Below are 24,097 nucleotides of genomic sequence, written 5' to 3' on the forward strand. Positions count from 1 at the left end.
TTCTCTGCCACTTCTCTACTCCTATATCTGACTCCCAAGTTTTTATTGATAAAGAACAATTAGATAAACACTTCATCCACAAACCTGTTAGCAAAGGTATGGGATCACTGACTTGTGCCTTTGTGTGTACACATACAATGTACAGTAGGCATGTGTGCATACAACTGCATCTAGGCTCCTACCCAAGTTGTGAGTGTAGAGGGTCCAGAACCCCAGGTAAGTTAGCCTGGGTGACTGCTAGCCAGTGTGACCACAAGCCCACCTCTGTGCTTCACAGAAGAAGCCGTGAATGAGGTGAAGCGCCAGGCGATGTCAGAACTACAGAAAGCTGTGTCTGATGCAGAGCGCAAAGCCCATGAACTCATCACCACAGAGCGTGCCAAGATGGAACGAGCCCTGGCTGAGGCCAAGCGACAGGCCTCAGAGGATGCCCTGACTGTCATCAACCAACAAGAGGACTCCAGTGAGGTAAGGTCACTGGCCACCTCCATACACCATTTCTGCTGAGGGCTGACCAAACCCGGGTTAGAACACTACACCCGTGCAACCTCTAGCCCAGTGGCATAAACAAGCATGCAGTCTGTTCAGCACTGCTTGTCAGTAAATACAGAGACCCAGGAGGCCTGGTGGGGCCTTCCCAACCTGCAAGTAGCAGTAATTGAAGGTCCAATGAGTAATGGTTTGTCTGGGGGCCTGGCACATGTTGGGGCCCATATCACAATAAAGCCTGTTGATACAAACCCTCTCTTGTTTAATATGTGAAAGCAAGAGGTTTAAGGAGACTTCAGGACCCTAGGGCCTCCCTCAGCTTCTGGCTCACAGGTAGATGCTCTATGAACAGGAAGGAGAAAGCCATGAGAGCTATGCCCTTGTGTGTGTGAATGTCTGAGCACTGTGCTCCATTCAACAGGGTAGGTGAAGGAGGACTTTCTGAAGACTGTTTCCTGTGCACCAGGAGTTTGGTTGGTAGGACATCAGGAACAAAGGAATAGCCGTTCTGGGAAAGTCATTCATGCGCTGCCCTGTAGGAAGGGTCAGGTCTCCAACACTAGAGAGACAAAACCAGGTAGATCCCAGGCTCATTGGTTCACCATGTTAGCCTAACTGATAAGCTCTAAGTCAGTGATTCTCAACCTTCCTAATGCTGTGACCCTTTAATACAGTTCCTCATGTTGTGCTGACTCCCAACCATAAAATTATTTTCATTGTTATTTCATAGCTGTAATTTTGCTACTGTTATGAATCATAATGTAAATATATGTGTTTTCCAATGGTCTTAGGCAACCCCTGTGAAAGGGCCATTCAACTTCCTAAGAGGTCAAGACCCACAGGTTGAGAACCACTGCTCTTAGCCAGTGAGAGACCCTATCTTAAAATAATGTCAACAGTATCCGGGAATGATACCAGAGATTGTCCTCAAGCCTCCACATGCACACACATACGTATGTACCCACACACTCATGTGCTCATGCACACATGCATACACACACCAGATCTCAGAGCTCATGAGATGGGCAAAGAGCCAGCCACCAGAGTGTTGGGTATTTGGAGGTGAAGATAGTTTGGGAAGTACATCACTAGATGTGACATATGAGCAGACCTGGGGAAAGGGAACAAAGAGTCCTCAAGTATCACGGCCATCCTGATGAAGAGGCCAGCAAGGCCCTCATGGGCAGAGCAGTATAAGCCAGAGAATAGCAGGCAGGGGTGAAGCCAAGGACTTTAGAAACCAAATAGAGACAAGAAGTAGGCTTTGATTCCTGAAGCAGGGACAGCCTCCCAGTCCCACAGCCCAGCCACCATACAAGGGATCTCCAGCCATCCCCTGAAGGAAATATAACCAGAAAAGGGAATCCTGGTCAATGACCACCTCCCCTCCCAAAAGGGGTCAGTGAATGCTTGACAGCTTAGTTGCTTCTTCCCTTTTCCTGGGTAAAACCTAACTGGGTTTTAGCAGCTGTGAGTGGACACACACACACACACACACTCACACTCACACACACACACACACACTCACACACACACACCACACACACACACGCACACACTCACACACACACACTCACACTCACACACACACACACACACACACACACACTCACTGTTTCAGCAGTGGCAGGTTATCTGGGCATGTGCCATCTGTCCCATCCTGACCATCTCCTTTGCCCTTCTCCATATCCAGAGCTGCTGGAACTGTGGGCGCAAGGCCAGTGAGACTTGTAGTGGCTGTAACGCAGCACGCTACTGTGGGTCCTTTTGTCAGCACAAGGACTGGGAGAAGCACCATCATGTATGCGGCCAGAGTCTGCAGGGCCCCGCAGCTGCAGTGGCTGACCCTCTGCCTGGACAGCCTGATGCTACTGCCAGTCCCAGTGAAGCCGGCTCGGCAGGGCCCTCCCGCCCCTGCTCTCCGGGCCCACCAGGCCCACTGGACGCTGCTGTGCCCCGCTGACCTCCAGATCCAACGCCCAGCCCATGGACGCCATGCCCTGCCAATCTCCTGGCCCCACCTTGGCCCACTAGATGCCTGGAGCTGGCCAGGTGGAGTCACTGCTGCTACTGCTTCTCTCCAAAAGAAAACACAGATCCAACGAAACTGCATTCATGCAGCCTCAGCTACCTGACAAGGTCTTGCCAGGACCTCCTACAGCCTCTCTTCACAAGCATCCTCAGATATCACTGCGGAGCTGCAGACAGTGGCTCTGACAGAGTACGGCCAGCTCTGCCACTGTCTGTCCCCTCTGTGTCTGTCTCTGTTACTGTCTATCTTTCATGTCTGCCTCTGTGTTTCTTGATGTCTTGGTCTCCTTCTGTTTCCAAGCCCTGACTCTCCCTATGTCTCTGATCCTCTGTCTTTGTCTCTGAAGACCACATGCTTTCTCTGTAATCAGAGAAACCTAATTGGTGGCTTTTATTTTCAGTGAAGAACTTTTGGAGATTTTGTTTTGTTTTGTTGGCAAACAAGCTACTTAGAAATGGACAAAGAACTGTGGGGTTCTCCCCATTCCTTATTAGAAAGGGAAGAAACTGTGATTTTTCTATCCAGAACTGCTGCCTCACCCAGCCAACCCCAGAGGGATCGGCACATGCAGCAGAGATGGTGAGAACAATTTCAATTTCCAACTCAAGAAGCATTTTTTTGTTTCAGGTTTTATTTCTTTTTTTAATGACAAAGTCTTTGGCTTTAAGTAAAAAAAAAATCCAAAAAGTTTTTTTTAAGCAAAGGAAACATACCTGTAAACTACCTTGCCAGCTAGCCAGCCAAGGATGCCAGACACACCTCGCTCCAAAGGAAATCCAAAAAGCAAACTCAAGAAATCAAAATCCAAAATTTATTTTTATCACTGCCAAAGTATTTTTTCATGGTGTTTCCATTCCTGGGTTTGTTTAGATGTTGGTCTTTTATTTTGGCTTTGATTTTGTCAGGGGGTGTTGGGTCACTGGGATTTGGTGGGCTGGGTCAAGAAGAAACCTTTTGTTCCTTTTTGACTAGTGGGCAGCATCCTTGCTGGGCAAAGGGGTCAGCAGCAAGACATGACCCTCAGCACCATATCCAGAAGCCCCAGTCAGCATGAGCCCGAGTGTTGTGTGCCCTAGGGCCATGTCTGTGTGTCCCTGTATGCAAGGAAGGCACCTCCACCTGTCCTCACACCTTCTGCGACTTCTCATAATTCATTTTCCACCTGTGAAAAAAAGTGCTAAAGTGTTCTTCCCAGAGAGAGCACAATTCCTAAATGAAACTGTGACAATCTTTTGGGTTGATTCTTGACTGCTTTTGAAAGCATAAGGAGACAGCGAATCACGCTTTCTTGGTTTTCCCTCCTCTACCTCTCTGCTCTCCCAGTCCCATCCGCCCTCACTGCAGCCCTCTCTCCCCACCCCAGTGTCTTGCTGTGGCTACCGTCATTTCTTTCAAACTTTTACAGAAAAAAAAGGAAAAAAAAACACAAAAGCCAGCAGCCACCACCTCCCCTGGAAGACTCAAGCCCAGCTGTACATATCCCTGTGTTGCAACCCCAGTGTTCGTCTCCAGCCGTGGGAGTGATGGTGATGCTTGTCCACCGGCACTCCAGTCCTTGCCCACCCTGCCCTTCACCCGCTCAGCTCCCTCAAGGATTCAAGGAGGAAATGAAGGAAGGAGGCTCATGCCTGTACCAAACAGAAAGACAGCAGACACAGTCCGGGTCTGCACCTGTGTGTGGCTGCAGCAAGCTACAGGCCTAGCGTGCAATATGGGGGAGTTACTCCTGAACCCTGGGCCCAAGGGGGCCCTGCCCAGAGCAAGGTGTGCAGCGTGTGTTAATGTGAATGTAAATAGTCTCCACAGAGGTCCCAACCACAGCGTCAGTACTGAGGAGATGTTTGCCAAATAAAAAGAAATTAAGACAAACCACAGAAGTATGTGAAATTTAGGAAACACTTTGAAAGGAATCTGAGCTGTGGTCCTGTGGGCTTGTTTGGTGGCTGGTATTTCTTCACAACTGTAAAATTCATTCTTTATGAGAACATTATATGGAAGGATCCTGTTAGGCACCATCAACCTGGTGCTACCCTGAATGGAGCCTGACAGCAACCCTCGCTCTGAAGGCCAAGGTAGATCTCATCCTCTGGAAGTTTCCTGAGGCACAGCCCTCCAAGTCCACAGAGATGTATTTTTGTGGGTTTCAGAGAAGCCAGGACACATGGCGACCTCCTGCCCTTCCTTCTAGTGGACCAGTTGCCCTGAGCGTCTGCCTGTGAACACGGAGTCTGTGTGCTGGTAGAGACCTACCTCCTGTCCTGTCACAGGAAGCATCACTGGATTCCATTCCCAGATGCACCTCATGCAATGCTTCTTGTCTCTGTTACAGCATGCAGCATCCTTGGTCCTTCCAGGAGGGCCAGCCAGTGACCCTTCATAGGAAAAGCTCTGGGTGGCAGTAGGTGGTGAGCACCATGTGTGTGGGGAAATAAAGCTAGGTCCTCAGGCTGTGCTTAAGAGCTGTATAGTCTCTAGAGGTCTGGGCCAGGAGTCCTGAGGTGGCTTCCCTGATGACCCTGCTGTCAGGACTTGAGAGGGCCTGCACATATGTGGTGCAGCCATTCTGAGGTAGGTCACAGAGGGTCCCTTACCTGAAGGCCCACCAGTTTACTTTAGCTTCTTGTACCTCCTTCCCTACCCACACCACCCTTATCTCCCTTTTAGGGACAAGAAGGCCCACCAGGGACAACAAAATGCTGCCCAGCCAAATTAGCCTCCAGGAACCAGGTTCCATATTTAGGTTCAGCAGAGCCCCCACCTACCCTACACTATCAGATGAGAGTTGGCCAGCAGCAGCTGTAGACACCCAGGATGAGGGACTGGCTAGCTGATAGGAAGAGCTCAGCAGTCAAGGGGCAACTGCAGAATCAGGTGGCAGTAAGGTGGGGGTGGGGAGGGCTAAGTGAGGAAACTGGGACCGGAAACAGCAGGAGGGAATCCCAGGCATACTGCTAAGTTCTGACTGGATGTCTGGAGGAGTCCTGAATCAGGTGTGAAGGCCCTGGAAAAGCTGTGGGCGCTGTGATCAGGCTTTAGCTACCAAAAGACCTCATAGGAGAACCAAACAACCTCAAAGCTTTGGAAAGAACAGGGTTCATGGGTGTTCTTTGTTGGGAGGTATACCCTGGGTGGCCATAATCACAGCATGCTCTTGGTTTCAGCCTACGGTCTACCTGGGGCTCTCCACAGAGCAGGGAGAGAGTCATACTCCATCCCCGACTCCTGCTGAGAGCCCCTCCTGCTATCTTCTCCAAGAACAATTGCCAGGTCCTGCCTCCTAGTAGCCACAAACATGAACCAAACCCCTACGGGATGTGGCTTTTGACAGAGTCTTGCTCCCCGAAACCCCAAATCAAAATGCAACTTTATTTCCTGTTCTGAGGCCAAAGCTAAACCAGGAAGGCTGAGTGCGGATGGCAGGTGGCAGACGGAACTCTCCAACCCCAAGGCCCAACCCAGATCCTGTCTCATGACCTTATGACTTCTTGTCATGTGTCCTTCGGCCTCTCCCATCCCTCCTCTCATCTCCTTGTCTAACCCTGCCCTAAACTCAGACTGGCCTTTCTCCAGTCTGCTGCCTAAGGGCTGCCCAGGAGGATTCTTTCCAGCTCAGTCCTCACACCTGCACAGGAACAGAGGCCAATGGCTCTCGCTCCACATATGGTCACAGGTGTATAGGAGCAGGCTGGAGTATACTACAGCTTATGTCCTACTGCCTGATGAGGTCCTACTGCCAAGGTGAGAAGTCTCAGCCCTCCTCCCCCCAAAGGAGTCAGTCAACAGGGACATCTGTCAGAAGACCTGAGAAGGTCATTGATGGTGGAGAAGGACAGAATAGGAGGCATGGCTATGGGCAATGCTATCTCAAAGCCACAGTGGACAGAGATCAGGATGGGTCCCAATGTTCTCTTTTAGTTTCTCCAAATAAATCATTAGGCTGACACCAAAGTATCATCTCTGGCATCTGTCCATTACTGTGCTCCTCAGCCTAACCACACTGATAGATTGACACTTTCCTGAGTCCATCCTTCTGACTTATCCAGCCCTCTTTCCATGAACCCATTAACTTCCCCATTATCTACGTTGGCCCACCTGCTCTCCATCTATCATCCATGCGTCCGCTCATCTACCTGCCCACACCACCCAAACTGTCTTTACCTCACCATCCCAACATGCCATTCTTGTGTCTGTGTTTTCCAGTCCCACACACAGCCATCTGTAGATCCATCTTTCCTATCATCTCCCTACCCACTATACTCAGAGTAGTATCAGCTTCCTCAGTGTACCAAAGACACTAGGCCCTCCCCTGCCCTCCACTCTGTTTGCCCTGAGCTGGCCAGGGGTACCCTAAGAATATCCACCCATGAGTCAACAGCCCTCGGTGCTCTGCCCCACCATGGTCTGTTTTAGACAACTCCAGAAATGAGTTCCAACCGCAGGCATTGTGAACAGATTGGACAAGTTCTTATGGCAACTGTGACACATCTGGACCTGCTCGGGAAGAGGAGCCAGCAACTGCTCAGGAGCTCTGTAATGCTATGCTAGGCAACCATATTGCCTGAAAGTAGAGGCAGTCCTTGACTCCAGGAGTCTGCCAAGAAGAGGGATCTCTAAAGAGGAAAGCAAGCCAATGCTGGCCTCCTCTGAGACAGTAGCACTCTTAGGACCCTGTTCCTCGGAGCACTTGGGTACCATTCCCATCTTGTCAGGATCCCAAGTAGCTTAAAGTTGAACCTGTCCAGCCCATTCCTACTGGATCCACTGATGGTAGGGGGAATTTGCCAGGTGTTTGGGACCATCCACAGGCTCCCCTGATAACTCATTACTCTTCCTGAAGCTCCTACCATGTAGGGAAGTCTCTAAAATGAGCCTGGGGAGAGACCCCTGGGTTACCATCGTGTTGGCAAGAGGAAGAGAAGATAGAGAAACTGGAGGTGAGCTGGGTTCAGGGGAGCTATCTACTCCTGTAGACAGCTTACAGACAAAGCTCAGAACAGTCTGTCAACAATGTGCACAAGTCCCCAAATTCTAGGATACTCTATCTTGTTTTCTGTTCCTTTTCTTTCAATTCAGTTGGCTCTTAGAGTAGCAACCCAGACTGGGAAACAGGAATGCGGCATCTGACTCAAAAGTGCAGCCTACTCACAACATCCTCAAAGGAACAGCACCGGCTCCCACCCAGACAAGGCCCAGCAGCCCTCAGCTCACACCATATCTGGGGTGGGCCACGGGTTAGGCCAGAGCACAGCCACGCACAGCCTGCCCGTGAACCATTGCTTTTCCATTTCTTTTCCTCCTGTGGGAGTTGGGAGGAAAATACTGGATGTTTTCTTCATGAAAAGCTGTGGCCCACAACCCTCCATGTCTGGGTGCTGTGTCATACTGCCCACTGCTATCTTCTGCTGTTCTGTGTGTTTGCCCTGTGGGCCATGGACACGATCAGGTTAATCACATCTGTGTAATAAAGTGAACGTTTGCTATGAAGGCTTGCTGCTCCTCCAGACCATTGCATACATGCGATCACCATGTTGGAAGACCTGATGCACAGACAGGGGTAGATGTGGTATTCAGTTGTACCAGACAAAACTTGGGGTGGACAAAGGAGGGAAACTTCTGCTCCATGTGCTGCTGCTATATCCTTGGTAAATGGAATCCATCTTGCAAGGCTGGGCCTTAGGGAGTTCTGGAAAATCCTAGACCCTAACCTGACTTATATCTGACTGGCTCACTATTGGGACCAAGTTCATTGAACTGTCCACATGAGGAAAACAGTGGACCTGGCTGAGGTAAACACTGAAGGTTTGAGGGACACTGAGGACCTGAAGGGGACACTGAATCTGAGGAAACACTAAAGGGATACTTAAGACCTGAAGGGAAACTCAGCACCTGAGAAGACACTGAGGGAATTCTGAAGGGCATCCTGAGGGAAACTCAAGCCGTAGGGACACTGGCTCTGAGAAAACACTGAAAGGGTACTTAAAACCTCGGAGAATACTGAGGACCTACGAGGGGCACACAGAAAGAGCCATCTCTCTGTGCTCCTGTGGCCGCTGTGTCCTGGCTAACTGGAATCCCTCTGGAACCAGATACTGGCCATAGTGCTTCAGGCTGCACTGGTAGCTGCCTGGAGGAAGCGACTATCACTAATACTGACCTAACTTGGAACATGGTGTATTTTTGAAGGCATTGTTGGGAAGGCCAGCATGGGGGTAAGCTGTTCCTAGGCCAGGCGCCTGGCTGGAGCCCTACTGGGCCTGGTGTGTCAGCAATCTCAGGATAGCACAAGGGGGAGGAGGGTGACAAGGTTTTTCCACTGCCGACACTGAGCTCAGAGGGGAGACTGGCCAGGAACTGGGCTCCATCCAGATGGTCTTGGCTTGGACACAGCCTGCCATGTCCTATCTCCCACATGGAAGTACAGGAAAGACTCAGACAGAACCCCAACAGAGCTTCACACGAGGAGGTGGCGGACATGTAGGAGGACAACAGTGGCCACTTGTCTATCCCTGTTCAGCTCGTCCTGTATGACCAGCTTGTTCTCTGTGTAGACGTGGATGCTGCCTCTGAGTAGCCCTGGCCTGCCAGGAAAGACCTAGGGAAGTAACTGAAGCAGGACTGGGAAGAGGCCAGTAGTCGCTCAGTCTCTGGTCAGGACTACTTTATCTCAGGTCATGTGACTATCTCTCACAGTCCTTCCCTTATGAGGCATGGAGGTATGGCAGTTATTATTGTTATTGAGTTGTTTATGACAGGGCCTCACTCTAGAGCCCAAGATGGCCTTGAACTTGTGATCCAAGTGCTCAGTATAGGTATGAGCCATCACATGAGGCATGACAGTTTTTCAGCCACTTTGTAGAATAGAATGAGCACATAAGTCGGGCTAGGGGTCAGAAGCCCAGTCTCCTGGGGCTGCAAGTGCCACAGCTACCCCCACCTCTGCCTCTCAACCCCTCTGCCCACCCCAGAATGTGGGAGGTGTCAGCCACCAAGCTCCACATATACAGTGTAGCTCACTAAACCTATCTTCTACCCCAGCCCAGATTCTAAGAAAGACTCTCTTGGCTAGCCTGGGGGCAGGGTCACAGAAGTGTGACTGTGGATCTGAGGACGTGGAGTCACCTGAAGGTCCCTGTGGAAACCTCAGGGCTACAGTAGCATGCAGAGCATGAGGCTCAGCAGAATAGCCTCAAGGAGCGTTGGTGCCTATGTCTAGCTAAAAGTCAGCAATGTGCTCGGAGATCTGCCCCTCTGCCAGAAGTCCCAGGAAGGAGTCAATGGATGCAGGCCGGCAGCAGTCCTGTAGGGTGAGGGCAGAGAGGCAACAACCGATGAGCAGGGCTGGGTACCCACCACCCAATTTGTACAGTTCAGCTTGAGCCTCTCTTGTGGCAAAAGGAATTATCTAAATAGTGACTGAGTTTAATAGGCTCCCATCTAAAGGTGTCCTGCACAGTGGGGAGGGAAGTCTTTGAGGAACTGATAGAGCAGAATATGGAACCCTACTCTGGATGAGCCCAGACCTGAGCTCTTATCTCTCCGGGGGACCTTGCTCCAACTGACCCAGTGTAGCCAGGCACCCACAGTGCCACCTCTCCCTGAAATCAGTCCTTTTCGTGACTATAATTGGGTAACTTGACCCAGATCTGATTAATTAGGGCCTATTGTCAGAAGTGTGGCTATGGCATGCTGCATACACCAAGGGAGACTGAACCCAGCTCATGTGAGTACCACCCTGCCCCACCCACTTTGGACTCATCTACTCTTTTGAGGGTTTTTTTTGGGGGGGTTGAGACAAGGATTCTTTGTGTAGTCTTGGCTGTCCTGGAACCTGCTCTGTAGACCAGGCTGACCTCAAACTCACAGAGATCCGCCTGCCTCTGCCTCCTGAGTGCTGGGATTAAAGGTGTATGCTGCCACCACCCACCCTCTTCCAAGTTTTGGGAGTGCGGCTGGTGAGAAAAACAGAGAGGAGATCTACAACCTTTGACCCTCTGGGAGGCCTTCCCATGTCCTTTAGTGGAAGCAGCTGGTCAGAATGAGGACTTAAAAGGGAGGGCCCCAAGGCAGATGCAGCTGCGGAGGCCAGCGAGCAGTCCTGAAGAACCAAGGTCTGCCCAGCCCACCCTTTTTGCATACCCATGTGGCCCTTGCTGAGCAATGATCTCTTCCCACCCCCCACTGAAGCCTGGCTCCAGAAAGTCTCCTCAGATCCTGAAGCCCAAGGTTGGGGGGCCTGGGGCAGGACTGAAAAGACACCTTTGGGGTCAGGGGCTGGGAGTGGAACAGAGAGTGATGAGGAAGTTGAGGAACATGAGGAAGATGCAGGCTTCCTGCTGTCCACGCTGGAGCAAGAAAACCTGGCCAAGTCTCCAGGATACAACCAGGTAGCACCCTGTCATGATCCATGGAGGCAGGCGTGGACCTGGGCATGGGGTGAGGGGCACAGCTGACTGGGAGGTGAAAGGGCCAGTGCTCCCATCTGCAATGGAGTCAATGCTGCAGACCACAGGGGCCTCTGACTAAGGGGTTGTGTCCTGGGGTGGAGGTGTCAGGGGCTTCTGGGGCCTGAGTCCCTAATCCTGGACTATGGCTACAAGAAGAACAGGGTGACCTAGGTCATCCCTTAGTAGCCATGACTCTTCTGAGGCTGGCTGGCCACACCTGCCCTCCATCCTAAAGGAGCTTGCAGGTCACCTCCCCCATGTTTACTGTGGGATGACCAGCAGGAGTTGGAGGCCATCAAGCTGAAGCTGTGGGCCATGGAGCATGCTGAGGTCCTGCCGGAGCCACCCTATGTACAGAGAAAGGCCACAGAGGAAAAGGGGGCTGAGGTCAGACAGCTGCTGAGCCCTGAGATCATGGGTAGGAACCTGGGACCCTTGCTGCCCCTGTCCCCAGATGGGTGGACAACTATCCTCCCAAGTCCTTGACCACTCAGCTAAGATTCTACATCCCACCTGCTCTCAATGGAGAAGTACTCAGCATGGACTCTGAGAGGACTATTGAGGGGGCATTCTGGATCACTCCACAGTATCAGGCCTTGCTAACCCACAATGTGACCCTGGAAGCCTGGGGTGACCTTCCCTGGGGACATGAGGAATGGGCTCCTCAATGAGGGCCTCCTGCTGGTCCTGAGGTTCTCTCTCTACAGGCTGCTTCTTCCCTGAGACCCCCAAGGAAAAGGTGGAGGCTGACCACAGATCTGTCTATGTGGGCAACGTGAGTAGCAGATAGGGGACATCTGGCTGGCTCCAATTAGGGCATTCAGCTGGGCAGACACATCAACATCCACCCTGGATGGGGCTGGCTAAGAGCTTGGGGCAGGAAGCTGTAAGGTTGTAAACTCAAGTGTCTCCCAGGCCAGAAAGAAGGAGCAGGTCTGCAGCAGAGGAAAGGGTGGGCTGTAGCTCCTGGGCAAAACCATGGAGGCGAGTAGTGGCCAGTCCTTGACCATTCAGCTGAAGCTGAGGTCAAGAATTCTGGTTTCTCAACGTGCTGAAACTGGGAGTTCCATGAGATTTATTGGTCCACACAGCTGGCATGAGCCAATACCAGGGGCACAACCAGCTGTCCACATAAGAAGCCCTTGACTGGCTCTCGGCAATCAATCCAGGGAAGGAGTGGGTAAAGCCTCAGCCCATCCCAAGCCAGGGGCCAAGTAACCTTGGGGGAGGATCCTCTGCCACAACCGCCTCAGCAGAAGGGACACAGGGAGCGCCCAGCACTTAAAGCGGGTGTCCTTTCTGAGAGCAGGTGGACTATGGAGGCTCGGCTGCTGAGCTGGGGGCCTACTTCAGCCCCTGCGGGGAGATTCACCGCGTCACCATCCTGTGCGACAAGTACTCTGGACACCCAAAGGGGTCAGTGTGGGGCTATAGTAGGCTGGGCAGTGAGGGTGGGGCTGGCCCTCACTTCTGCCCCATCATCCCCCATCTCTGTCCTCTCCCAGCTATGCCTATATAGAGTTTGCTTCCCAGAAATCTGTCCAGGCTGCTGTGGAGCTGGATGAGAGCACCTTCCGAGGTCGGGTCATCAAGGTACGTTTCCCCAGCTGTCTCCATGCCCCTGGGAACCACCACTGAGCCTCGCTAGCACATTAACTCACAAATTCTTCAACAGGCTCACCTGCCCCAGGACACATAACTACCCCGCCTAACCCTTTGGGTATCTTAGTTGGCTGAGCACTGGTCAGAGTTAGGGCATGATGAAAACCCTCAGACCCAGGGTGGGGCTTGCTTGGTGTGGGTGTGGCTTGGGGAGATGAGCCAGACTCCTCTGTCGGAGGATGCTGGCCATGACCAGGCATGCCATGTGATCACAGCTGCATCCAAGTGAAAGTGGAGGGATAGTTTCTGCCTAAATGGTACCTCCGGGTCAGGAACCCCAAGCCTTGGTCTCAGCCTGGACTCTGACTTCAGGCCACCACAGCAAGAAGGGTACAGAACAGTGTCTTGGACCATGGCATGGCTTCCTTCTGTCCAGGTACTTCCCAAAAGGACGAACTTCCCAGGAATCAGCTCCACAGACCGTGGAGGGCTGCGGACACGCTTGAGCAGCAGGGCCCAGCCCTTCCTACACAACAACCTTCATCGAAGACCTCGGTTCAGATCCCATGGACAGAGCCGGTAAGTGGGCCCAAGTGGGGTCTGAGTCTGGATCTGAGTGGTGACAGGGTTTCTAGAGCCTGATCCTGATGCTGGCTATAGCCAATCTGCACAGCATCATGTTAAGAGAGGACCGCTGTCCCCTCACATGAGCCTTAACTGGCCAGGGCACTTGGGAAGGTGTTCAGTTCAGGGTTCATGGTTTCTACCAGCCTGAACAGGCCCTGTGCAACTACCCTACCTGGTGGAGATACTCCTTCCCAGTCACTAGGACTCTGCAGGTGACATGCATCCCTGCCATGGAGGGTGGGAACCACAGCAGGTTCCTCTGGCCTGAAGTTCAGGTAAGGCTAGAGCTGAGCCCCAGAGCTCCCTCCTCCCCTGGGAGCACCCCCTCAAGAGAGCAAGAAGCCTGAGAAGGTGCCTCCCATAGTCCCCGAGCAGCTTTGATGGTGACTTTAACCCTTACCTAGGTGTCCTCCAGGCCTGTCCCCTCTGAAGGCAACTTAGCTGCCTTTGACCCCATCCCTCTCTGCAGGGGCTGTGGACGGTTCTCACCATGGTTCTCACCATACTGAAAGATGGCCCAGTTTTTAAGTGACCCCAGGAGCTGGGTCAGGAGAAAACAGCAGCTTCCCCACCTACTCCAAACTGGTCTTCAAGCCTGGCAGTTCACAAGGGTCTTTAAAGGTGGCCTAGACACCCATGTCACAATAGGAAGGCACAGGGCAGGGAGATACAGAGGGCAGGAGTGGGAAGAGAAGTCCAGGAGAAGCTGAGATTGGCGTACTGAAGCATTTTTAAAGAAAATAGACACGTGTGTTAATAGTAAAGCATAAATTATTAAACTTGACTATTTTAAGAGCATGTAACAAGTCTCATTTCTTGATCCTCCCTCAGACACAGATTTACTTTGTACCTTTCTCCATGGAGTTCCAGAGAGGGTAGTAATGGGGATATGATCATGAGTCCAGAAAATAGGCCCCTCGCCCTGGCTCTGTCTTATGATTCAATAGACAGTGAGCAGAATTTCACCCCAATTCTGCCTCCATGCCCCCAAGTTGGCTCTCTAGACATACCTGGACTTCACCCCCATACTGCCCTGGAAGGAGTCTTAACTGGCCAATTCAGGAAGCAGAGGTGGAGGCTCTGTTCTAAACAGAGAAAGTGTGTGTGTGCATTTGAGTGTGACAGAGAGAGAGAGAGAGAGAGAGAGAGAGAGTGTGTGTGTGTGTGTGTGTGTGTGTGTGTGTGTGTGTCTGTGTCTGTGTGTCTGTGTGTGTGTCTGTGTGTAGCAAAGACTGGCTGCCCTGAGCTACCACTGTGTACTCAGCAGGAAGAGAACTGGTCAGGCCCAGGTTTGCCCAGTGCAAACACTCTGTGCACTCACCACCATTCCTTGCCTGTGCTCACCTCATTAATTCTTTAAGCCCCAGCAGAGCTGCCAAGTAAACCACCCCAGCACCAGGAGACTGCTCTGGGGACAGGCTGCTGCCCTTCTCTAGACTCCATCAACGCTTGACCTCCCGAAGCCACATTCACATGCCCCTTGCCCTTAATGGAGTGGGTAATGCCCACAAAATGGGACCACATCTTCACCTCCAAAGTCTGAAGGCAGCCGGTGACCTTATTTGAAAAAGGGTCTCTGAAGACATAAGAATTAACTCCAGAACCAGGAATACTTTAATCCCAGCACTTGGGAGGAAGAAACAGGCAGGTCTCGGAGTTCAGGGCCAGCCTGGTCTACAGAGTGAATTCCAGGACAACCAGAGCTACACAGTATGGCCCCATCTCAAATAAATAAATAAATAAATCGGTGTATCCCAGACTGCCACTGGACCACAAATCCAACAGTGGATGAGGCACGAGACAAAGATATGAAGGCAAAGAAGAAAGGCAGTGCCTGAGACAAAACTTACAATGAGGCTTGAAAGTCAAAGGTCTGAGTTGCTGCCACTCCAGGAGCTGGCTAAGGCCTGAAGTAGATTCTCTCTGGGCCTGCAGGAAGCAGCCCTGCCTCCAGTCACTGTGTTAACGCCAAGTCTGTTTGTGGCAGCTTTAGGGTAGCCCCATGAGCCTAAACCACCTTATTCACCTCTGGAAGTGACTGGTTCTGTCCTGACCAGCCAGGGGTGAATGCCACCCAGTGGGCAAATGGTGAGCAGCAAATCTGCCCTAGGGTGGCCTTGAGGGACTTCCCAGTATCAGTGACCTGGCAGGGTTTCACCAAGGATGAAGCCAGTTCCTCATACATTCCAGCCTCAGGATGCCCAAGTCGCTGGATATTTGCTCCTGCTTTCCCTGAACTTTAGACATCTCCCACCAAGGGGATGGCTTTAGTCTTGACATGTTGCTGACACCTCAGTTTGGTGGCTCCTGGTCCTCTTCTGATATATACAGTAAGTTCTCTTCAGAGAGGCCCAGGGGATCTTCCTTTCTGATGAACTCTGGCCTGTCTGGGTCAAGGAGGACAGAATGCTGAGGTACAAACACCCCTCAGCATGGCATCTACATGGTGGTGAGGACCCCCCCAGCACCACACCCCCTGCCATGTGCACGGCCAGTGTCAGTTCACAGCTTCCTCTCCCAGTGTACGGGGGTCAGGCTGCCCTGGCCCCAGGTCTGCAGAAGGATGGTACCAGAAGGTACCAGAAAGGAAGACAAGCAGCTGAGGGCCCCAGACTACCTACAGTAAGTCACTAGCTAACCAGAGGGGAAAGCCTGCTTCATAAAAGGCAGGTAGTAACTATGGTCTCCAATGCCAGCCTAAGGATGAAACCTACCTGCAAGTCTGAAGGCCACATCAAGGCAAGCAGATGACACTGTAAGCTATTTGCCAGAACTTGAGAGTGAGAAGACTCCTAGTGCATACACATAGTGTACACACATAGCACACTTACAATCTGACTATAACTGTCAGAAAACCCAAACAGCAGCAGCTTAAACAGAGAGCTATATTTTATTCTCACATAGTTAAAGCTGATGTGAACATTCCTGGGTGCCCATCAGCCCAGACTCAAGCTCCTTTCTGCTCCAGCCCATCAGCCCAGACTCAAGCTCCTTTCTGCTCTGTCCTCATGTCCTCATCTTACCTCTATTACACTCAAGTTCCAGGCAGGAAAGAAGCAGAAAGTCTTGGGTGCTCTAAGAATCAGCTGAGTCACTTTTAAAGGGTTTGTCCTGCAGGTCTCTCCCTTTACATGCCTTACTCACCTGCCCTGGTGTGATTTAGCCAAGTTTCTCCAGTAAACCTGAGGCTGGCTGTCAGGAGGGAAGGGAGGAGTACTGGGGAACAAGATGCAAACCCCAGTGCAGCTAACAGGTAGGCGACCTCCCTTAAATACTAAGATCCCAAGATTCCACCTTACTGGTGTGCCTGCCTTCTCTTGCCAAACTCAACCTCCTGCTAAAGCCTTTAGCCAAGTACATCTGGGTTCAGTCAGCTGCTTGGTGAACTTCTCAATCCAACTTCACCTGCCACTTATATCGATCAGTAGGCAAGTCTGGCTTCTTTTCTTAATGCATTTTTCAATGGCCCTGTGCTCACTGGGCTGTCTCCTCTTCTACCAACCCAACTCATGAGGACAAGTCACAGCCTGATGGGCCTAGGTAGGAGACACTCTACAGGGAAGGGGGAGGTCCTTGGCTGACGACTTGGGGAAGCCAGAGCCTCTGAAGACAGCATGGAGCAGCAACATCCGAAAGGTCCTCTAGGCCTCTGCCATCTCCCAGGACACCACACTTTAGCCACACTGCCCAGTGACACAAAGGAGCCAGCTTCAGTCACCACCTCCATACAGCCATGGACTTTTATCTGGGGAGAGCCTGGCTGTCCTTGGGGCTGTGTGGTCTAGGAGCAGCACTGAGGAGTCTACTGACCTCCATGCTCACTGACAGTGGAAAAGGCTCCTGGGGTTTCTCATTTTGCATGGGAAGCAGCAGCTGCTTTAATACTATGTTCCATGAAGTGTTACAGATTTGAGCACCTCCTGAGGCTGGGGTTGGGTGCAAGTGCTGGGTCAAATGAACGGTGGGTCCAGAACATTGAGGGTTGTTGCCCAAGAAGAAATGTGTGTGGCTGTTCACCTTGGGTTGCCTCCACCCTCTGGAGCTGGCGCTGGGCTCCCCATGCCCTGCACCTTCTGGACCACCCCCATACTCAGATAATGGAGGCCCACAGCCTCCTGTACTCAGTGTCCTCTGCCACACCACCAGGCTATGTCCACAGCTCCTACACGGCTCCACAGTCTCTGAGACCAACAGACAGACCCTCAGCTGAGCCCTCTCTGCTGACACAGGACAAAGCAGACCTCATGTGTGAGCCCTTTAGTAGAAAGGCACAGGGCACACGACCCTGCCCACGGCTTACATTCAGGGGGACGAAAGGGAATAAATAGTCATCAAACAGGGGTGAATACAGGCTTCTCTCTTCCAGGTGCCTGGGGGAGAGGTCCGGCTCAGCAGACCTGGATCATCATCGAAGTTACCATGTTATCAAAGGCCCTGAGAAAAGAACCCAGATTTAGAGCAGAACAGGCTATGACCCTGCCCTCTGCTGGTAGACACTGGCACTGTCGCATCAGGTACTCAGGACTCTGGGGCTTCTCTAGGGTTTAGGGAAGCAGAGGGCATATCCACCATACTGGGCTGTGACACCCACCTTCTGACTCCACAATCCCTGCACAGCCTCCACAGGCCTACTATGTCACAGACTTCCTCAGCATACTTCCCTGAGGGTGCAGGCAGGGGTAAGCAATGAGCCCCATTAGCAGGCAGTACTATCTTTGCCCTGGACAGCTTTAGGGACACCAGTGTGCTCTCTCCTAGGATCTAGGTGGATGCAAGACTCTTGATATCTCAGTCAAAGCAAGGTGCCACCAGAAAGGTCTAGCTTGGGTCACCTGTCAATTGCAAGAAGCTTCTTAGGTACAGTCCCAGAAAAAGAATCTGGAAGCAGGTTTGTAGTGCATGCAATATGAAGTCCATGCCTCCTGATGAAGCATCTATGTGAGGTCTATCCAGGCTACAACACGTTGCCACCATAAAAGCTATGGTCACAGCATAAGCTGTGAGCTTGATGAGCTCTCTGGAGGTCCTCAGGTACCCACAGACACATCTGGGAGACCAGATGAGTGAACCTTGGCCCAATCTGTCTGTGTACACTAAAGGTCTGTGTCAGCACTAATTTAGAAAAACAGAACTGGCTGCTTTGAAATAGTGGCCTTAGAACAGTACTCCTAGCTCCTTCACTTTCCCAATGACCATGCTATCACAGAGCAGGACCTACTTAGAGACACAAACACACAGGACCCACCTTGACTGGATGCGGTCTCCCGGGTTGTAAAAGGGGTTGCACATCACATCCGTGTAGGAGTTATGCAGCTTCCGGAACATCTGAAAGAACAGAAAGTGCTTTAAATGAGTGCGTGCACAGGGCCGTTGCAGACTTTTGCATTCTTGGTGAGGAAAGGGAAGCAGCAGACACCAACCTTAACCCCCTGCACTTACACTGCGGATCTCGTTGTCTCGAAGGGCTGTATTGGAGGAATCCACCACCATGACAAATTTCACCTTGGAATTGGTCACATAGCCGTATCTGTACAGCTGGTTAAGGAGCATGCTTTGGCACAGGGGCTGTATGACTGCGTATGGCATACATAACATCACAATCAAGGGCCTGCAAGCCTGGAGAACTTTGTGAACCCTCACTTCAGAGAAGCCTGACAAACTTGAATCATAGGAAGCGCCCAGGCTAGAGCAACTATGTAGGTGTGCCCCTGAACTAGGAACAGTTCAGCCTCCTTTTGAATTGATACAACCCTGGGATGTTAGTTGCAAACCAAATTTTTGCATCAGTGTTGTCAATGTTCCCATGGATAGCCTACAACTAGCCCCCATGGGGATGTTCTTGGATTCTGTGGTCTCAACAACTTGTCCAAAGAAATAGCCAAGAGTTTACAGTGCCACATGAGGCTGAGCTTTACCACAGTATCATGAAACAATTACCCTTGATTCAAAGTTGAGTGGCCTTTGACAAGCACAGAGAAGCCCAGATTCCTGCTGTGTCAATCTGCACTCTCCTGGAAGCTCAGCCTCGCTTTCCCAGTGATTCTTCTAATTAAGGGGGGGTTGTTTAGAGGCTTTTGTTAGCTTCAGGTCGCTGCCTGCTTGACCAGCTGAAACCCCTTACAATTTCCTTTTCTTATGTTTCCTCCCACATCCCACTCTGCGAGCACGAGAGCACTGATGGATACACCTTGTAGTCCTCAGTTGGGTAGAGCAGGCCCAGGTACAGCTCCCTCTGGTCCACCAGTGCTTTCCCCATGGCAGAGATCTTCTCATCTACCACATCCAGGGACGTGTGCACCATGTAGTGGAACTTGAGCTCATTCTCTGTGGGAGTGCTTCGGATGTACAGAGGGTAATTCTGCAGAAAGGGTGGTGGTTCACCCAGTGAGTTCCAGCTCTGAAGACAATGTCAAAGCCCCCCTAAGGTGGGCTCTCAGCCTGCCCGCCACTCACATTCTCTAAAATCAACTGTGGTGGACACTGTCTTCAGGGGCGTAACCTAAGGGGGGCCGCATGCCATATGCAGAGAGGGGACTAGGGATATAACTCAGTGGCATAGCACTTGCCTGACATGCAGAGTCCTAAGTTCAATTCCCAGTGCTGAAAAGAAAAAAGACACTGAACTAGGGATGTGGCTCAGCGGTGGGGTGCCTGAGGAGCAGCTTTAAGCCATAGTTCAATCATCTGTCAGAGACAAGGAGGGAAGAGGAGGTGGCAGCAGGAGAGGCAACTGCGCAGGGGCAGGAAGGCGCAGAAATGGCCCAGGAATGCCAACCTGGGCACAGCCTAGCAACACACCCTGACACTAGGGTGGGTCATTCCTCTTACTAGAATCATCTCTGCCTCAACCACCACCACGCTGAAGTGCCAGCCCAACAGCAGGCGCACTGGCTATTTCTTAACCTGCCACACAAGGGCAGTGGTCCGTTGCTCAGTCCTTCAAGACTCAGCTCAAATCTCCATCTCTACACTTCCCTCTCCATCTCTAAGTTTCCCTCCTGGCCTCCCACACCCACTGTTCACTATGTCCAGAAATCGTCTGGTCTACTGTCGTTGAACGAATCTCCAAATCGGGACACCTCAGCATAGATACTGGACTTTATCATGGGTTTAATCAAAGCAGCCGCTGCATTTTTTAACTGAGTTTTGATTTTGGTGGGCTTATGGGGGCATAACTCCCTCTTTCATACTGACAGCTTCACAGCAGCTCAATCCCTAATGGCAGGTCTCAGGGAAGACCTGGTAGGATACAGGCTCCATGCAGCAGGATCTTGTGGGCCTCTGGGGCTGTTTTAACATTCATAAACGGCTTTTCAGAGGAAACAAATGCGTATGTTGGCCAGCGAGGAGATGAGAGTTGGGAAGAGAAGATGGAAAGGGGAGAGGGAAGCCGTCTAGAGGTTTCCAGGCCTTCTCTGTGGCTGCAGTAGGAGGGTGCAAGTGGTAGGAAGGGGACTATCCTACGGCAAAGAAAACACTTGAATTCTGGGCTGACGCGCCAGGTTTGTGTTTAAATAGCACGGGGGTGGGCGGCAGCCAGGGGACAGTCTGAAGGCGGGGCAGAAAAGACCGGACGCGGAAGGCAGCAGAAGCCGAGAAAAGAAGAACGCGTAGAGCGAAGGGTGGAGGAGGGCTGCAGCGGCCCGCCAAGCTTCCCGGTGGGTCTCAAAACCCGGAGGCCGCGGCCTGCAGGGTGGCAGCGGGCGGGTGGCTGGCAGCGAGAGAGGGCAGGAGGGATCCTGATTACAGGGCTTGGCTGAGGCTTGGGAGTCTAGAGCTGAGAAGATGAAGGGCATGGCTGGAAAGAGGCCCGCCGCCCGCCGCCCGCCGCCCGCCGCCCGCCGCTTCTCACGCACCTCCTTGGCGATCACCGCGATGCACACCGCCATATTGGCAGGCCGTGCGCCGCATCATGTGACCCGGTGGGGTCAGGCCCCGCCCATTCCCCCTCCCTCTGTGGCTTAGACCCCGCCTTTCTCTACAGTGGCCGTGCCCGGCCTTTCAACTCAGGCCTTGATTCCGACCTCTTTCCTCTCAAGCACGAGTCCCACCTCTCCGGTTAGGACGCTGGCAGCGCCCCTCTTCTGTCGCTCCGTCCCATTTTTCCTGTCAGGTCCCGCCTGTCGTGTCACTCAGCCTGACTGACCCGGTTCCCACGCTTCAGCTTGGTGGGGTCCCGGCTTCTCTGTCCTGCGGCATCCCAGACCCCACGTCCTTTCTCGCCAGGCCGAACCCACTCTTTTTGTCACTAAGGCGGCCTTGGCCCCGCCTCTCCTGTCACTCAGTCACCAGGGCCCGCCCCGCAGTCCAAAAGGAAACGCCGCGAATTTGGGACTGGGTCTTGGCTCCGCTGCGGGAGCTTGGTTGCCATGGCGGCATGTGCCACAGCGACCAGAGGGCTGCAGCAGCTGCTGGTTCTGAGCGCCTTAGGATTCTTGGCCACAAGTGCTCCACAGCCTCCCAACATCGTGCTGCTGCTCATGGACGATGTGAGTGGGGTCACGCGGCGGTGACCCGAGGGAGGCCCAGCCCCGGGGGTCACTTCTCTCTCTTACTGTTTCCGCAGTGGGGGTCGGTGTTCAGGGAGGTTCTCCCCCTATCTCCCCGGGGGCGAGGCCTGGAGTCCCCCTCCCCTCATACGTGATTCTGCCCTCGGTGCCCACCTCCAGCCTGGGCCTCTGGGGAACTCTGACCAAAGTCGAGCATGGAAGAACTGAAAGGTAAGAAGGTCACCCGAGGGGTCAGGTGTGTAGCCCGCAGTCAGTCATCTCTGAACTCAGCCTCGGGGCTGATCTGCCTCGGTGTCCCTGTCTGGGGAATCTGACTCTCTGGAGTGACATGAAAGCTTAGAAATCAGCACTGGGTCAGAAACTACACAAGCTGAATCATCCCTGTCTTCCTCTGAGCCTCAGCCGCCTGCCCCCCACCCCACCCCAGACTCACACTACAGAGTGGCACCTGTCAGCTATTGTTAGAACCGGCGTCGGATCCACTTCAGGTTGATTTGGAACAGTGATGGGCATCCCAGAGGCTAATAGCCAGTGCAGCCCTCCCCACAGAGCCTTCAGTCCTGTGCTGATCCACACTTAACTCCTCAAAGTGGCACCCATCAACATAGAGAGGGGCCATGTATGTAAAATAAGTTGGATTTTAGAAACTTAGTAGGAGAAAAAGAAAATAAACATCCCACTTGATAGTCTTTGGGTTAGTGGTTCTTTATCATGAAGAAAAATATACACCTGAAAAGTCCTGTGCATAATCCCACTACCCAGAATCCACTGCAGGGAACCTAGAATGCTTCTTTCCAGCTTCCCATCTTGTGTAGACGATGGCTAATTCACACTCTGGGTGCCTGGCTCCTTTGGCTCCTGTTCTGGTGGCTGTAGCAGGCTTTCCACAGTAATAAGCAGTGCAGAAGATATATATCACATCCATATGTAGTGCCTTTCAGTATTCGGTCCTTTTAGAGTCAAATCACACTGAGTTGGTTTGTTGGTTTATTGGCTTCTTTGATCAGAAGTACTGACTACTGTCTACGGCCATACCACCCTGAACACGCCTGATCTCGTCTGATCTGGGAAGCTAAGCAGGGTCGGGCCTGGTTAGTACTTAGATGGGAGAAGTACTGACTACAGATGCTTGTCTGTCAGTTTTCTGCTCTCTCCTTTCCAAATAACAGCCTGTGAGAAGTGAGAGGTCCTTTCTAACACTCCATTAGGCTACTGAAGAGTGTTGAAATAATAGACTTTGGATGATTGAGTTAAGTAAATGTACTGTTAGCCTTCATCTTGCCTACTTGCTTTTATTTTTTGGTTTGTGTACTTGCTTAGTTGGTTGGTTTTTTTGAGAGATGGTCTTGCTATGTAGTTTTGGCTGGCCTGAAACTCACTCTGTAGCCCAAGCTGGCCTCAGACTCAAGGCCTTAGCCTCCCCAGTGCTAGGATTACAAGCACAAGCCACTGCATCCAGTAACCTAACTGCTTTTCTAACATGGTGACTAGAAAATATAAAGTTATATGTAAGGCTCAGCGTGCACTTTCATTGGGCAGCCGCAGATGAGTAGAGAGGTTTTGTGTAATGGGATGTAATTAGCATCAGACCGGTTTACCTGAAGGTGGTTGATTGGGAACCCCCACCACCTACCTTCTAAATATCCTGGGGCTGTCCCAGAACATTCTGCAACACTTGTATCTTATTAGGTAGGGACTTTTGATACATATAACTGAAAATGAACTCAACTTCAGCAAAACTGGGAATCCCTGACTTTACCAACTAGATCACTCTGACTTAAAGCAGGTAGGTTCCAGGCTTCCCCTTTCATAAAGCTGCTTCTGTAAGCTGGTCCCTGGTGGCCCTGTGACAGCCTCATGACAGCCCTAGGCAACTCCCAGCTCACTTACCCTACTGTGAGCATTCCTAGTAGGACAATGACTTTTGCTGACTCAGATCCACTCCTGACCCAAGCATAAGTTGAGAAGAATATGCTGGACTGTCCAACAGGGAAGCTGAGCCCACCTCTGGAAAGGACACCCTGGGTGAGGAGGCCTCCTGGGTTCATGCTTGACCTATTTCAGGGTGCCAGTGCCAGAAGAGGCAAGGGGAGAAAGATCCTGAGGTGCCCCCTAGGTGGCAGATAAAGACAGCCTCAGTGGCACAGGGGCCTCCATACTTGTCCCTTCTCCTCTGCAAACCCCTGCTTTTATTCTCTATAGCTGACTTTGTCATGCTGATCGAATCTGACATGGCTCACAGCTCCAGGCTTGGCACTTTCTGATTGTCTAAGAGTGTCTCTAGTTTAAATTCTTCACTGACTTTGGACTGGTTGACCATGGTCCTATCCTGCCCTGGTCACATCATGAGTGTCCAGAGGGCATGTTCTAGATAAGTCCCTTATCCCTGAGAG

The 24,097-nt window shown here is 51.9% G+C and overlaps 4 protein-coding genes across 20 annotated transcripts in view; 3 read left to right on the forward strand and 1 right to left on the reverse strand.

Annotated features, from left to right (window-relative positions):
• Cbfa2t3 (CBFA2/RUNX1 partner transcriptional co-repressor 3) overlaps positions 1–8,005 on the forward strand; it is a 75,612-nt gene extending 67,607 nt beyond the window's left edge. For all 8 annotated transcript variants that reach the window (XM_021229005.2, XM_021229007.2, XM_040735388.1 and 5 more), the window contains 2 exons: positions 278–468; positions 2,183–8,005. In XM_021229005.2, coding sequence (XP_021084664.2) covers positions 278–468; positions 2,183–2,452 — 461 coding nt within the window. In that variant the 3' untranslated portion in view covers positions 2,453–8,005. The remainder of the gene's footprint in view (positions 1–277; positions 469–2,182) is intronic.
• A 136-nt stretch (positions 8,006–8,141) lies between these two features.
• On the forward strand, positions 8,142–14,832 carry Pabpn1l (PABPN1 like, cytoplasmic). 3 transcript variants are annotated; one of them, XM_040735451.1, is made up of 7 exons: positions 8,142–10,905; positions 11,245–11,383; positions 11,673–11,740; positions 12,275–12,381; positions 12,471–12,558; positions 13,004–13,146; positions 14,556–14,832. In XM_040735451.1, the coding sequence occupies exons 1-7, from the start codon at positions 10,660–10,662 to the stop codon at positions 14,575–14,577; spliced, it is 813 nt and encodes a 270-aa protein (XP_040591385.1). In that variant the 5' UTR covers positions 8,142–10,659; the 3' UTR covers positions 14,578–14,832. The 3 variants fall into 3 exon arrangements, with proteins under 3 accessions (XP_040591385.1, XP_021084671.2, XP_005073192.2); XM_021229012.2 differs by lacking the exon at positions 14,556–14,832 and adding an exon at positions 13,664–13,992; XM_005073135.4 differs by lacking the exon at positions 14,556–14,832 and adding an exon at positions 13,664–13,992 and having other exon boundaries at positions 11,248–11,383.
• A 2,604-nt stretch (positions 14,833–17,436) lies between these two features.
• Trappc2l (trafficking protein particle complex subunit 2L) lies at positions 17,437–21,385 on the reverse strand. 3 transcript variants are annotated; one of them, XM_040735466.1, is made up of 5 exons: positions 21,246–21,385; positions 19,380–19,552; positions 18,634–18,721; positions 18,440–18,519; positions 17,437–17,628 (listed from the first exon to the last, which is right to left on the reverse strand). In XM_040735466.1, exons 2-5 carry the CDS (start codon positions 19,493–19,495, stop codon positions 17,583–17,585), a joined length of 330 nt encoding a protein of 109 aa, XP_040591400.1. In that variant the 5' UTR covers positions 19,496–19,552; positions 21,246–21,385; the 3' UTR covers positions 17,437–17,582. The 3 variants fall into 3 exon arrangements, with proteins under 3 accessions (XP_040591400.1, XP_005073191.1, XP_040591404.1); XM_005073134.4 differs by lacking the exon at positions 21,246–21,385 and adding an exon at positions 21,051–21,157; XM_040735470.1 differs by lacking the exon at positions 21,246–21,385 and adding an exon at positions 19,761–19,783.
• Positions 20,727–24,097, forward strand: part of Galns (galactosamine (N-acetyl)-6-sulfatase) — a 33,217-nt gene continuing 29,846 nt past the window's right edge. For 4 of the 6 annotated variants that reach the window (XM_040735421.1, XM_040735405.1, XM_040735412.1 and 1 more), the window contains exon 1: positions 21,543–21,683. In XM_040735421.1, the coding sequence (XP_040591355.1) occupies positions 21,564–21,683 (120 nt within the window). In that variant the 5' untranslated portion in view covers positions 21,543–21,563. Of the gene's footprint in view, positions 20,853–21,479; positions 21,684–21,732; positions 21,915–24,097 lie in introns of those variants that run through there. The other 2 variants (XM_040735402.1, XM_040735431.1) reach the window with 2 other exon arrangements.

The sequence above is a fragment of the Mesocricetus auratus genome, unplaced genomic scaffold, assembly GCF_017639785.1.
Source record: "Mesocricetus auratus isolate SY011 unplaced genomic scaffold, BCM_Maur_2.0 Super-Scaffold_6723, whole genome shotgun sequence".
Classification (NCBI taxonomy): Eukaryota; Metazoa; Chordata; class Mammalia; order Rodentia; family Cricetidae; genus Mesocricetus; species Mesocricetus auratus.

Bases quoted from the DNA above. Each gene is read 5' to 3' on its own strand.
- Trappc2l (XM_005073134.4), bottom strand. From the start codon at position 21,083: ATGGCGGTGTGCATCGCGGTGATCGCCAAGGAG. The intron at 19,553-21,050 runs GTGCGTGAGAAG...CCCTTTCTGCAG, and splicing joins TCGCGGTGATCGCCAAGGAG to AATTACCCTCTGTACATCCG. The intron at 17,629-18,439 runs GTGGGTCCTGTG...TTCTTTTCTCAG, and splicing joins GGAGACCGCATCCAGTCAAG to GGCCTTTGATAACATGGTAA.
- Pabpn1l (XM_021229012.2), top strand. From the start codon at position 10,660: ATGTGGCCCTTGCTGAGCAATGATCTCTTCCCACCCCCCACTGAAGCC. The intron at 10,906-11,244 runs GTAGCACCCTGT...TGGGATGACCAG, and splicing joins AGTCTCCAGGATACAACCAG to CAGGAGTTGGAGGCCATCAA. The intron at 12,559-13,003 runs GTACGTTTCCCC...CCTTCTGTCCAG, and splicing joins TCCGAGGTCGGGTCATCAAG to GTACTTCCCAAAAGGACGAA.